Consider the following 12,390-nt stretch of genomic DNA (forward strand, 5'->3'; position numbering starts at 1 on the left):
CACTTATTCTGCCATTGATCCCTTCTACTGTATTTTTCATTTAAAGTTATGGTATTCAACTCTGGTTGCCTCTATATTTTCTAACTTTGTGTTCAGAACGTCTTATAGCTTTTTGCTCTGTGCATCCATTCTTTCCCCAAGTTCTTGGATCATCTCTACGATCATTATATTGAACTCTTTCTTGGGTAGATTGCCTGTCTCCACTTCATTTAGTTGTTTTGCTGGGGTTTTATCTTGTTCCTTCGTCTGGAATGTATTCCTTTGCTGTCTCATTTTGTTAACTTTCTATTTGTATTTTTATGTATATGCAAGATTAGTTATGTTTCTTGGTCTTGGAGAAGTGGCCCTCCGTAGGGGATGTCCTGTGTGTCAGTACACTCCCCTCTTGCTACCCAGTGGCCTGGGACCAGCTGGTCCCAGGGTAGCTTCTGACCTGTTTGTGTACTCAGTTCCACAGGCTGTGGGATGATAGTTTTCTTGCTTCTGGGGGGTGAGGCTGGTTTAGGGGCTTATGCAGGCTTCCTGGTAGGAGGGGCCAGTGCCTGACCACTGGTGGGTGCCGCTGGGGCTTGGCCCTCTGGGGGGCAGGGCCGTGTCAAGGGGAACACCTAGAGCTGGCTGTGGGCTCAGGAAGTCTTTAGGCAGCCTGTCTGCTGATGGGTGGGGCTGTGCTCCTGCCCTGGGTGGTCGTTTGGCCTGATGCAGCCCAGCACTGGAGCCTACAGGCTGTTGCAGGAGGCCAGGTCTTGGTGCCAAAGACCCAAGCAAGACATCTGCCTCTATCAAGAGTTCACGCAGATGAACACTCCCAGATATGTCTGCCACCAGCTTTTATGATCCCAGAGAGAGCCACAGCTGCCGCCTGCCCAGCAGACCCTCCAAACCAGCAGGTAATGACTCCTATGGAGTCACTGCTTTTGCCCTGGGTTTTGGTGTGCACAAGACCTTGTGTGCCCTCCAAGAGTGGAATCTCTTTCCCCCAGTCCTGCGGAGCTCCTGCAGTGAAGCCCCATGGGCCTTCAAAGCCAAATGCTCTGGGGGCTCTTCCTCCTGATGCCAGACTCCTAGGTCAGGGAGCCTGATGTGGGGCTCAGAGTTCTCATGCCTGTGGGAGAACTTCTGCAATATAATTATTCTCCAGTTTGTGGGTTGCCCACCCGGGTGGTATGGGATTTGATTATATTGCGAGTGTGCCCCTCATACCATCTCATCATGATTTCTTCTTTAATTCCTTGGATGTAGAATGTCATTTTTGGTAGGTTCCACTCTTTTATAGATGGTGGTTCAGCAGTTAGTTGTGATTTTGGTGTGCTCGTGAGAGGAGGGGAACTCAAGGTCCTTCTACTCTGCCATCAAAGGCTTCAGTGATTCCTCATGGCCTACTGGATATTTCAAGCCTCTTACAGACTCCTTCAAGTGTTATTCAGCTTTCTCCCCCTCCTCATTTCACTGATACTCTGCAGCATTTGCCAACTCTCCTTAAAATTCTACTCTTTGCTTCTTGTACTTTCTCTTACTTCATTGTACCCTTATTTCCTTTGCTGTCTCCTTTTCTTTTTCATTGCACTAAAATTATTTTCCTCACAATTTCACCATTAGAGTTCCTTATTTGCCTTATTTGCTCCATTAATAGTCTGTAAAATTGGTCTTGAGACCACTTATTTTCAGAATCATATAGGTTGCTTTTAAAAGTTCAGACTTATCAACCTACATGGGGCTGCAAAGTTAGATTAGAAAGACCCAGTGGTGGAAGCCACTGCTAAAGAACAGAAAAAAGAATGAGAAATATGAGGACAGTTTACAAGACCTTGGGGACAATGTCAAATGCACCAATTATAGGGGTCCCAGAAGGAGAAGAGAGAGAGAAAGGACCTGAGAAAATAATTGAAGAGATAATAGCTGAAATTTTCCCTAACATGGGAAAGTAAACAGTCACCCAATTCCAGGAAGCACAGAGAGTCCCATACAGGATTAAAATCAAGGAGGAACATGCTGAGACACATAGTAATCAAACTGACAAAAATTAATGATAAAATATTAAAAGCAACAAGGGAAAAGCAGAAAATAACATACAAGGGAAACCACATAAGCTTATCAGTTGGTTTTTCATCAGAAACTCTGTAGGCCAGAAGGGAGTGGCACTGTATTTTTACAATGATGTAATGGAAAAACCTACCACCAAGAATAATCTACACAGCAAGTTTATTCTTCAGATTTGATGGAGAAATCAAAAGCTTTACAGATAAGTAAAAGCTAAAAGAATTCAGTACCACCAAGCCAGCTTTACAAAACATGCTAAAGGAACTTCTATAAGCAGAAAAGGAAAGGCCACAACTAGAAACAAGAAAATTATGTAACGGGAAAGCTTACCAGTAAAGGAAAACATACAGTAAAGGCAGGAAATCATAGACACACAAAGATATGAAAACCAGTAATCATGAGGAGAGTACAAATGCAGGATATTTAAAATGCATTTGAAATTAAGAGATCAGCAACTTAATACAACAATGTATATATATAGCCTGCTATACCAAGACCTCATGTTAACCACAAACCAAAAATCTACAATAGATATACACATAAAAAAGGAAACTAACACTAGAGGTAGTCATCAAGAAACTAACACTAGAGGTAGTCATCAAATCACAAGAGAAGAGAACAAAAGAGGAAAAGAAAAAAAAAAGTCCTACCAAAACAAATCCAGAACAATGAACAAAATGGCAATAAGAACATACAGACTGGCTGAATGGATACAAAAACAAGACCCATCTATACATATATCATCTACCAGAGACCCACTTCAGATCTAGAGATATATACAGACTGAAACTGAGGGAATGGAAAAAGATATACCATGCAAATGGAAATCAAAAGAAAGCTGGTGTAGCAATTCTCATATCAGACAAAATAGACTTTAAATTAAAGACTGTTACAAGAGACAAAGAAGGACACTACATAATGATCAAGGGATCAATCCAAGAAGAAGATTTAACAATTGTAACTATATATGCACCTAGCATAGAAGGAGCACCTCTATATCTAAGGAGAATGTTATCAGCTATAAAAGGAGAAATTGACAGTAAGGCAATAATAGTGGGGGACTTTAACACCCTACTTACATCAATGGACAGATCATCCAGACTGAGCATCAATCAGGAAACTCAGGCCTTACATGGCACAGTAGACCAGATGGACTTAATTATAAGAGCATTCCGTCTGAAAGCAGGGAATACACATTCTTTTCAAGTGCATATGGAACATTCTCCAGGATAGATCACATGTTGGGCCACAAAGCAAGCCTTGGTAAATTTAAGAAAATGGAAATCATATCAAGCATCGTTTCCAACCACAACACTGAGATTAGAAATCAACTACAAGAAAAAAACTGCAAAAACCACAAATATGTGGAGGCTATATAATATGCTACTAAAGAACCAATGGATCACCTGAAGAAATCAAAGAGGAAATAAGAAAAAAAACCCCTAGAGACAAATGAAAAAAACATGTCCATCCAAAACCTCTGGGATGCAGCAAAGGCAGTTCTAAAAGGGGAGTTTATAGTGATACAATCTTAGGAAACAAGAAAAATCTCAAATAACCTAATCTAATACCTAAAGTAACTACAGGAAGAAGAACAAACAAAACCCAAAGTTAGTAGAAGGAAAGAAATCATAAAGATCAGAACAGAAGTAAAGAAAATTGATAAACCTTTAGCCAGACTCATCAAGAAAAAAGGGAGATGGCCCAAAGTAATAAAATTAGAAACAAAAAAGAAGTTACAACTGACACTGCAGAAATACAGTGTCATAAGAGGATCATAAGAGACTACAACAACTAGCTATATGCCAATAAGATGGACAACCTAGAGGAAGGAACACTTCCAAATGCATTCTATGAGGCCCCCATCACACTGATACCAAAACCAGACAAAGATGCCACAAAAAAGGACATTACAGGCCAATATCAGTGATGAATATAAATGCAAACATACTCAAAAAATACTAGCAAACCAAATCCAACAATACATTAAAAGGATCATACACCATGATCAAATGGGATTTATCCCAGGGATGCAAGGGTTTTTCAGTATCCACAAATCAATCAGTGTGATACACCACATTAACAAATTGAAGAATAAAAACCATATGATCATCTCAATAGATGCAGAAGAAGCTTTTGACAAAATTCAACACCCATTTATGATAAAAAACTCTCCAGAAAGTGGGCATAGAGGGAACATAATAAAAGTCATATATGACAAACCCACAGCTAACATTATAATCAACACTGAAAAGCTGAAAGCATTTCCTCTAAGATTTCCTCAGGAACAGTACAAGGATGCCCGCTCTTGCCACTTTTATTCAACTTAATTTTAGGATTCCTAGCCAGAGCAATCAGAGAAGAAAAAGAAATAAAAGGAAACCAAATTGGAAAAGAGGTAAAACTGTCACTGTTTGCAGATGACATGATACTGTACATAGAAAATGCTAAAGATGCTACCAGAAAACTACTAGAGCTCATCAGTGAATTTGGTAAAGTTGCAGGATAGAAAATACACAAATCTCTTGCATTTCTATACACTAACAATAGATCAGAAACAAATTAAGGAAACAATGCCATTTATCATCACATCAAAAAGAATAAAACACCTAGGAATAAACGTACCTAAGGAGGCAAAAGAACTGTACCCCGAAAACTATCAGACACTGATGAAAGAATTTGAAAATGACACAAACAGATGGAAAGATATACCATGTTCTTAGATTGGAAGAATCAATATTTTCAAACTGACTGTACTACTCCAGGTAATCTACAGATTCAATGAAATCCCTATCAAACTACCAATGGCATTTTTCACAGAACTAGAACAAAAAATTTTTAAATCTCTATGGAAACAGAAAAGACCCTGAATAGCCAGAGCAATCTTGAGAAAGAAAAACAGCTGGAGGAATCAGGCTCTCTGGCTTCAGACTATACTGAAAAGCTACAATCATCAAAACAGTATGGTACTGTCACAAAAACAGAAATATAGATCAATGGAACAGGATAGAAAGTCCAGAAATAAACCCACACACCTGTGGTCAATTAAACAAAGGAAGCAATAATATACAGTGGAGAAAAGACAATCTCATCAATAAGTGGTGCTGGGAAAACTGGACAGCTACATGTAAAATAACATTCTTTAACACCCTATACAAAAATAAACTCAAAATGGATTAAAAACCTAAATGTAAGGCCAGATACTATAAAACTCCTAGAGGAAAATATAGGCAGAACATTCTTTGACATAAATCACAGCAATATTTTTCCCGATCCATCTTCTAGATGCCAATAAAAGCAAAACCAAATGAGACCTAAGTAAACTTTAAAAGCTTTTGCACAGCAAATGAAACCATAAACAAAGTGAGAAGATGACCTATAGAACTGGAGAAGTTATTTGCAAATGATGCCTCTGACAAGGGATTAATCTCCAAAATACACAAATAGTCATACAACTCAATAATAACAAAAAAACCCAATCAAAAAATGTGCAGAAGACCTAAATAGACATTTTTCCAAAGAAGACGTACAGATAGCCAACAGGCACATGAAAAAATGCTCAACATCACTAATTATTAGAGAAATCAAAACTACAATGAGGTGTCACCTCATTCTTGTCAAAATGGCCATCATCAAAACATCTACAAATAATAAATGCTGGAGAGGGAATGGAGAAAAGGGAACCCTCATATGCTGTTGGTAAGATTGAAAATTGGTACAGCCACTATAGAGAACAGTATGGTGGTTCCTTAGAAAACTAAAAATAGAGTTACCATATGATCCTGCAATCCCACTTCTGGGCATATATCCAGAGAAAACTATGATTCAAAAAGATACATGCACCCCAATGTTCCTAACAGCACTATTTAACAATGGAAGCAACCTAAATGTCTATCAACAGATGAATGGATAAAGAAGATGTGGTATATATTTGCGATAAAATGTTACTCTGCCATAAATAGAATAATTCCGTTTGTATCAACATGGATAGACCTAGAGATTATCATACTAAGTGAAGTAGACCAAACAGAGAAAGACAAATATATGTTATCGCTTATATGTGGAATCTAAAAAAAAAAAAAAGATACAAATGAACTTGTTTACAAAACAGAAATAGACACACAGACATAGCAAACAAACTTATGGTTCCCAAAGTTGGAAGGGGAGGGGGGGATAAATTAGGAGTTGGGGATTAACATATATATACTAATATATATAAAATAGATAACCAACAAGAACATACTGTATAGCACAAGGAACTATATTCAATATTTTGTAATAACCTATAAGGGGAAAAAATCTGAAAAAGAACATATATATATATATATATATATATACACACACATCTAACTGAATTATATATTTTATTTGTATATATAACTGAATCACTTTGCTGTACACCTGAAATTGACATGACATTATAAGTCAGCTATACTCCAATAAAAAAATCTTAAAGTGTTTGTGAAATATTTTAAGGTAATTTGTAGTTGAATTAAAATACGGTATTTATGAACGTGTACATGGAAGAAAATCTAAAAGAACCTATGGACAAACTATTAGAATTAATAGCTAAATGAATTTAGCATGATCCCTAGTGTATATGTTTATATATAGTATTTCTATGTATTTCTGCAAATACCAACAACAAATAGAAATTAAGTTTAAAAAATAACATTTACAGTAGCATCTAAAACTATCAAATATTCAGTATATAGGAATAAATCCAGCAACAGCTGTTCAAAATCTGTGATACAAACTAAAAATACATTATCGAGATAAATTAAAGACCTAATAGATGGAGGGATATACAATATCCATGGATTGAAAGACTGAAATACTCAGTATTATAAATATGTTAGTTCCCTTCAAATTAATCTACAGATTCAAAACAGTTCCAATCAAAATCTCAGCAATATTTGTACAGGTGTGGGTGGGCATTTGTGTGGGCATGTTGTTGTGGGCACGTTTATCCTAAAGGTCATATTGGAAATGTAAAGGGCCAAGACTAGTCAAGGTGGTCTTGAATAAAAACAACAAATCGCAAAGATTTACACTTCAGATATCATGATCTTGTACAAAGCTACAGTAATTAAGACTGTAAATGTGAACTATCAGTTGGGCCAATCGGATATTGATCTATCTTGAGTTCCACTTCATAGCCAGTTCAACTGCAGATGGATCAATGACTGAAATTGGAAAAGCAACATAACAGAGCTTTCTGGATGCCTCCTTGGCATTTAGAAGGCTCCTCCTTCTTTCTCTCCTCTCCTCTCCCTTACCTCTCCGCATGAACTCCTCTGCAGTCATCAGATGAATAACTAGCATGTGAAGCTGGGAGGATGTGGAAGTGTGAAACACTGTCTGGCATCCCTAAACCCTTTTCTCCTTTCCTCCTGTCTTCAGCTTGCTCCACCTGACTCTCCTACTTTTGTAGAACTTTTGTAGGTTCTTGAGTGACTCTGACTTTACTCATAGTCCTATGGAGTGCTCTATCCTATGGTCTTTGGTATTTTTTCTATGTTATTACATACGACTTATGTGAAGATTTAATACAACGCACCTTAGTTTTATACAGTATCCATTCTCAATGCCTTTGTACATTAGTATTCATTAATAAAAGATGATAATGAATGGGTTAATACTGTCTGGGATTTGGGATTACAGGCCAATCCCAAATATGGTTTCTCTGGGATGATAATGTTTAATTTGCTATGCTCAATTTTTAAATTCTTTGGGTTCTAATATTTTTTCCCCTCTTTTCTGCTGTAGTCCCTGACTTCCAGACGCCCACAATTGGTATATTTGTCATGTTAACATTGGTAATTACATGCTCTGTTTTCATCTATAAAGTCTTCAAGGTTGACATTGTGCTTTGGTACAGAGATTCTTTCTATGATTTTCTCCCCAAAAAAGGTACAATTTTGTATTCTATGCAGTATTTTCTTGTTGGGATAGTTAAGAGATGTAAAAGCTAACTAAGAGGGGTTTTATTTAAATTTTAAAATGAAATGAGGCATATACAAAATAACATAATTATACATAATTATAGTTTCTTAACCAAATAGACTGAATAGTATTATTTTCTAAGTTACTGCTCTGGTGTTCATCATGGTGGGATAAACAGGCATTTAGAGCATCTGCTGATAAATCCAGTTATTCAGAAGCTGTGGTTGAGGACTTGCTCTGTGCTGGGTAGAACACAGATCACCCCATGATTTGCCATCAAATGGAAGAAATGATGTAATTTTCAGGCATCAGGGAAGCACTCTCTCTTTTGTTTAAACCTCACAGAAAACTAATACTACACTAATATATAAAAGGAAGAATGGATAGCATTCAGGGCTTAGACGTTTGGGGAAGATGAGAACAGTGAGATAAGGGTAGTTCCATACTGAGGGGTAAAGAATGTTTGCATATGAGGGGACCATCGAATAATACAAGAAGAACTTTGTAGTAAAACAGAATAAATGTAAACTTGTAAGAAGATGAACACTTTAAAAAGGCATTATACTTTTGGTGTTGTTGCTTCATACCACTGCACACAAAATTAATAATTCACTATGAAATGCATGTTTGCGATACTGACTTTACCAAATCTCATTTTTTTTTCTTTTGGTTCTAAATATATTGCATTTTCTCTTTAGCTTCAGATGGAAAGACATATGATGCGTACATACTATGTCCAAAGACCCCTGGGGAAGGGTCCACCTCTAACTCAGATATTTTTGTGTTTAAAGTCTTACCTGAGGTCTTGGAAAAACAGTGTGGATATAAGCTCTTCATCAGTGGCCGAGATGACTATGTTGGGGAAAGTATGTATGCAGTGGAAAAAGTAATAGTCTTGTAAAACTAATTTAATTACTAAACTTGGGTTCCCTCTTTCTGGGTGTACATATCTGACAATTTTAAGAGCCTCTTAAGTGGTGCATGATGACGACTTTCATATTAAATGCAAAGTGTTTACTTTTCTCATATTCTTTTGGGGCAACAATTAACTAAGTTTTATTTCATTTTGGAAAACGTAACTAGTTAGATCCAGTAGTTACTTTACAGCTGATGGTAAAATAGGAGTGATATAGATCCAGTGGTTTAACAAGAAAGTTTATAAATTTCTACTTAAAGTACTCTGACCCCTGCTCACCTTTTGTGGGTCAGTTTTTGATCTATTCTATAAAATGAGAAACTCCTTCAATCTTAGGTAAGGCAAGAAAAAAAGAGCATTAGGAGACATAGGCCATGGGGTGGGAAGAACCTTGAGGGGTTTTGGTTCTGGAGGGAATGATTGTAAGTTGAAAGTTTACTTGCTGTGCTCCGTGTTTTTCAGGCATTGTGGAGGTTGCTAATGAAACCATAAAGAAAAGCAGAAGACTGATTATCATTTTGGCCCGAGAAATATCGGGATTCTGCTGGCTGGGGAATTCATCTGAAGAGCAGATAGCCATGTACAACGCTCTCATTCAGGAAGGAATTAAAGTTGTCCTGCTGGAGCTAGAGAAAATCCCAGACTATGAGAAAATGCCAGAATCCATTAAATTCATTAAGCAGAAACAGGGGGCCATACGCTGGTCAGGGGACATTAGAGAAGGGTCGCAGACTACGAACTCGAGGTTCTGGAAGAAGGTCAGGTACCACATGCCAGTCCAGCGGCAGCCGCCTTCAGCCAAGCACAAGCTGCTGTCCCCGGCCACTCAGCGGGACTCTAAGGAGAAACGGCCACTGGAGGTCCACGTGCCCCTCGGGTAGCAGAGAAGCTTGGTCAAGAGTTCCTTGGTGATTCCTGTCTTCAGGCATTGCAGGCAGGGCTGGGCCTCACTGACTTGTACAGTCATACCACACACGTGTGTAGTCCCTTATCCCTGAGGTCACCTAGAATTGGATTGTTAAGGGAGCAGTAAGTGGTGACAGTTGCCCTGTGGCCAGGGCAACTCAGAGCAGAGAGCTTGGGAAGTCCTTTAACAAGGCAGCAGATGCCCTGTCTGAATGTTTGAACTGCTGAGAAAAGGCACTGAGGCGGCAAACAAGAGGAATGAACGTGCAGGAAATCCCTTCTATAGACAGCTTTAGGAAGTCACCCACAGTCTGAGGGCAGGGCTGTGGCCCAGTCTGGGGACAGCAGGGTCACTGGTCCTCGAGCGGTTCTCTTGGACATTGCTGCAGGCACAGTGAGACCCGTACTTCCCAGGGAAATTAGACGCATTCTTGGAGAACTTTCCATTTGCCTTGCATTTCCCATACCCCTTGACGGCTGGCAGTCACTTTCCCAAGATGGAATTTTACTTCACAGACCTTTAAAACTGTCATTTCAATGAACAAAGGAATTCTCCAGTATTAGAAGGGTTTGCAATAACCTTAGCTTTCTGCAGGAGAGAGAGAATTTCAAGAGCAAGAGTTGCAAAGAATTGATCCACCTCTTAATGCCTTCCCCCTGGAATGACCATTCGGTTCCACCTTATTCTTCTGCATTTTACTTGACTCGTACCTTCTTTGGAAGGACAACTTCCAAGTCACCTCCTCCTTATACTCTGTCATACACACACGGCCCCAGATGAACCATCTTTCCCACAATGCTGCTGTGATCTCATCCTGTCCTTACTAGAATACTTCCACCGGCTCCTCCTGGTTCAGGAGCTAAAGCCCATGTTCTCCCACTCAGCATCTCACCACCCCAACACAGCTGGACCCCTCTTGGTCCTGCTCTGCGAATCCCAAGTTGTGCACCTTCATACCTGCCCCCAGTGCCCCTCCATCTCTGCCTCTCCTTCCTGTCTCCTCACATTTTCTCCAGCTGACCAGAATTTTACTGAAACTCAAAATTTACTCCAAGTCACTTCCTCCAAGAGATCTCCCCAAGAAACTGCCCTAAGGCACTTGCTCTCTTTTTCTCAGTCTGATTGTACTTATTGTTGGCTGTCACTTTATGGGAAGTCTGTTCTGTCTCCAGCTAAGGAGCCCTGCTCTCTGCAGGAGAGGTGTGGGTGTGTCTCTTTGTCAGAGGTGCCTTCAGAAGTAATTTGCACATATAACAGATTTGTGTAGTGCTTTATTGTTTAAAAATGTCCGCAGATTATCTTATTTAATTTTTGAAAATCTCTTTTAAGGTTTCCTCTACCCTCTTTCCTTTCAGGCCTTCCCCATTAATTAGATTTTACTGCGCGATCTGATGGTAAATTTTTTGTTTGTTCTGGTCAGCCTAACTGTTTAAGTTTGCAAATGCAATGAAGTGTTTCATTTCCAGTTGTTAAAACTGGCTTAGCAGAATTTTTATTTTCCCCCTTCTGCCTCTATTTTATTTGCAATGAAAGAAAGGGTATTGAGCCATTTTTTCAATGATATTTTTTGTAAATTATATTTGTACTGGTTAATGATGAAGGGTTTTTTAAAAACTTGTTTGTATAATTCTGTAGCAGATACCAAATATTTTTATATAGTAAGATGCCAGATTCATGTACAGCACCTATCATTGATCAATGAACTGTATTTATTTTCCAATAAAATTGTCAAAACCTGGTATTGACCGTTCTCCTTCAAATCTGTTTCTTTGCCGGTCCTCTCCTGAGTTTACCTGCACACTCCCAGGTCCCATAGAGAGTGAGGACACTCTGCCTGGGGAGGTCAGAGACCATTAGCTAACCAATGAGGGCTGATTCCCCTTTGTAGCCTCAGCTGTACTCCATCTGTTTGCTTGCTCCTAAAATGGATTAAAATGTGAGTCTTCTTATTAACCCTTTACCAGTCCAAAAACTGATAAGGGTAACTATTGTATAGACTTTTACATTTTCACCAGAAGGCCAAGACCCAGCTCTGCCCACCAGTGGGCAGACACTGGCCCCTCCCACCCAGAAGCATGAACAAGCCTCTAGACGAGCCTCACCCACCAGGGGGCAGACAACAGATGCAAGAAAACTACAGTCCTGCAGCCTGTGGATATGAGTCCCCAAGCACAGGTCAGAACCTACTCTGGGACCAGCTGATCCCTGGCCCTTGGGTGAAGAAAGGGAGTGTACTGATGGGACACATAGGACATTCCCTACAGAGGTCCACTTCTCCAAGTTTGAGAAACATAACTAACCTTCCACATACATAAAAATGCAAACAAATTTAGATGAAATAAGAAGGCAGAGAAATATATTCCAGATGGAGGAACAAGATAAAACCCCAGAAGGACAACTAAGTGAAGTGGAGATATGAGAAGTAGTTCAGAGTACTGATCATAAAGATGACCCAAGAACACGGGAAAAGAACAGATGCACAGAGTGAGAAGCTACAAGAAGTTTTTAACAAAGAGTTAGAATGTATAGAGACAACCAGAGCTGAAGAATACAAAAACTGAAATGAAAAATGCACTAGAAG

General features: G+C 39.0%; 1 protein-coding gene across 2 annotated transcripts in view; it reads left to right on the forward strand.

Annotated features, from left to right (window-relative positions):
• IL1R1 (interleukin 1 receptor type 1) overlaps nt 1–11,542 on the forward strand; it is an 87,325-nt gene extending 75,783 nt beyond the window's left edge. Inside the window, exons 10-12 of one of the 2 annotated variants that reach the window (XM_082672091.1) lie at nt 7,810–7,953; nt 8,685–8,852; nt 9,365–11,542. In XM_082672091.1, the coding sequence (XP_082528217.1) occupies nt 7,810–7,953; nt 8,685–8,852; nt 9,365–9,783 (731 nt within the window). In that variant the 3' untranslated portion in view covers nt 9,784–11,542. The remainder of the gene's footprint in view (nt 1–7,809; nt 7,954–8,684; nt 8,853–9,364) is intronic. The other variant, XM_082672092.1, reaches the window with a different exon arrangement.
• The last annotated feature ends 848 nt before the right edge of the window (nt 11,543–12,390 follow it).

Source organism: Grampus griseus, assembly GCF_964374135.1.
Source record: "Grampus griseus genome assembly, chromosome: 15".
Lineage (NCBI taxonomy): Eukaryota > Metazoa > Chordata > Mammalia > Artiodactyla > Delphinidae > Grampus > Grampus griseus.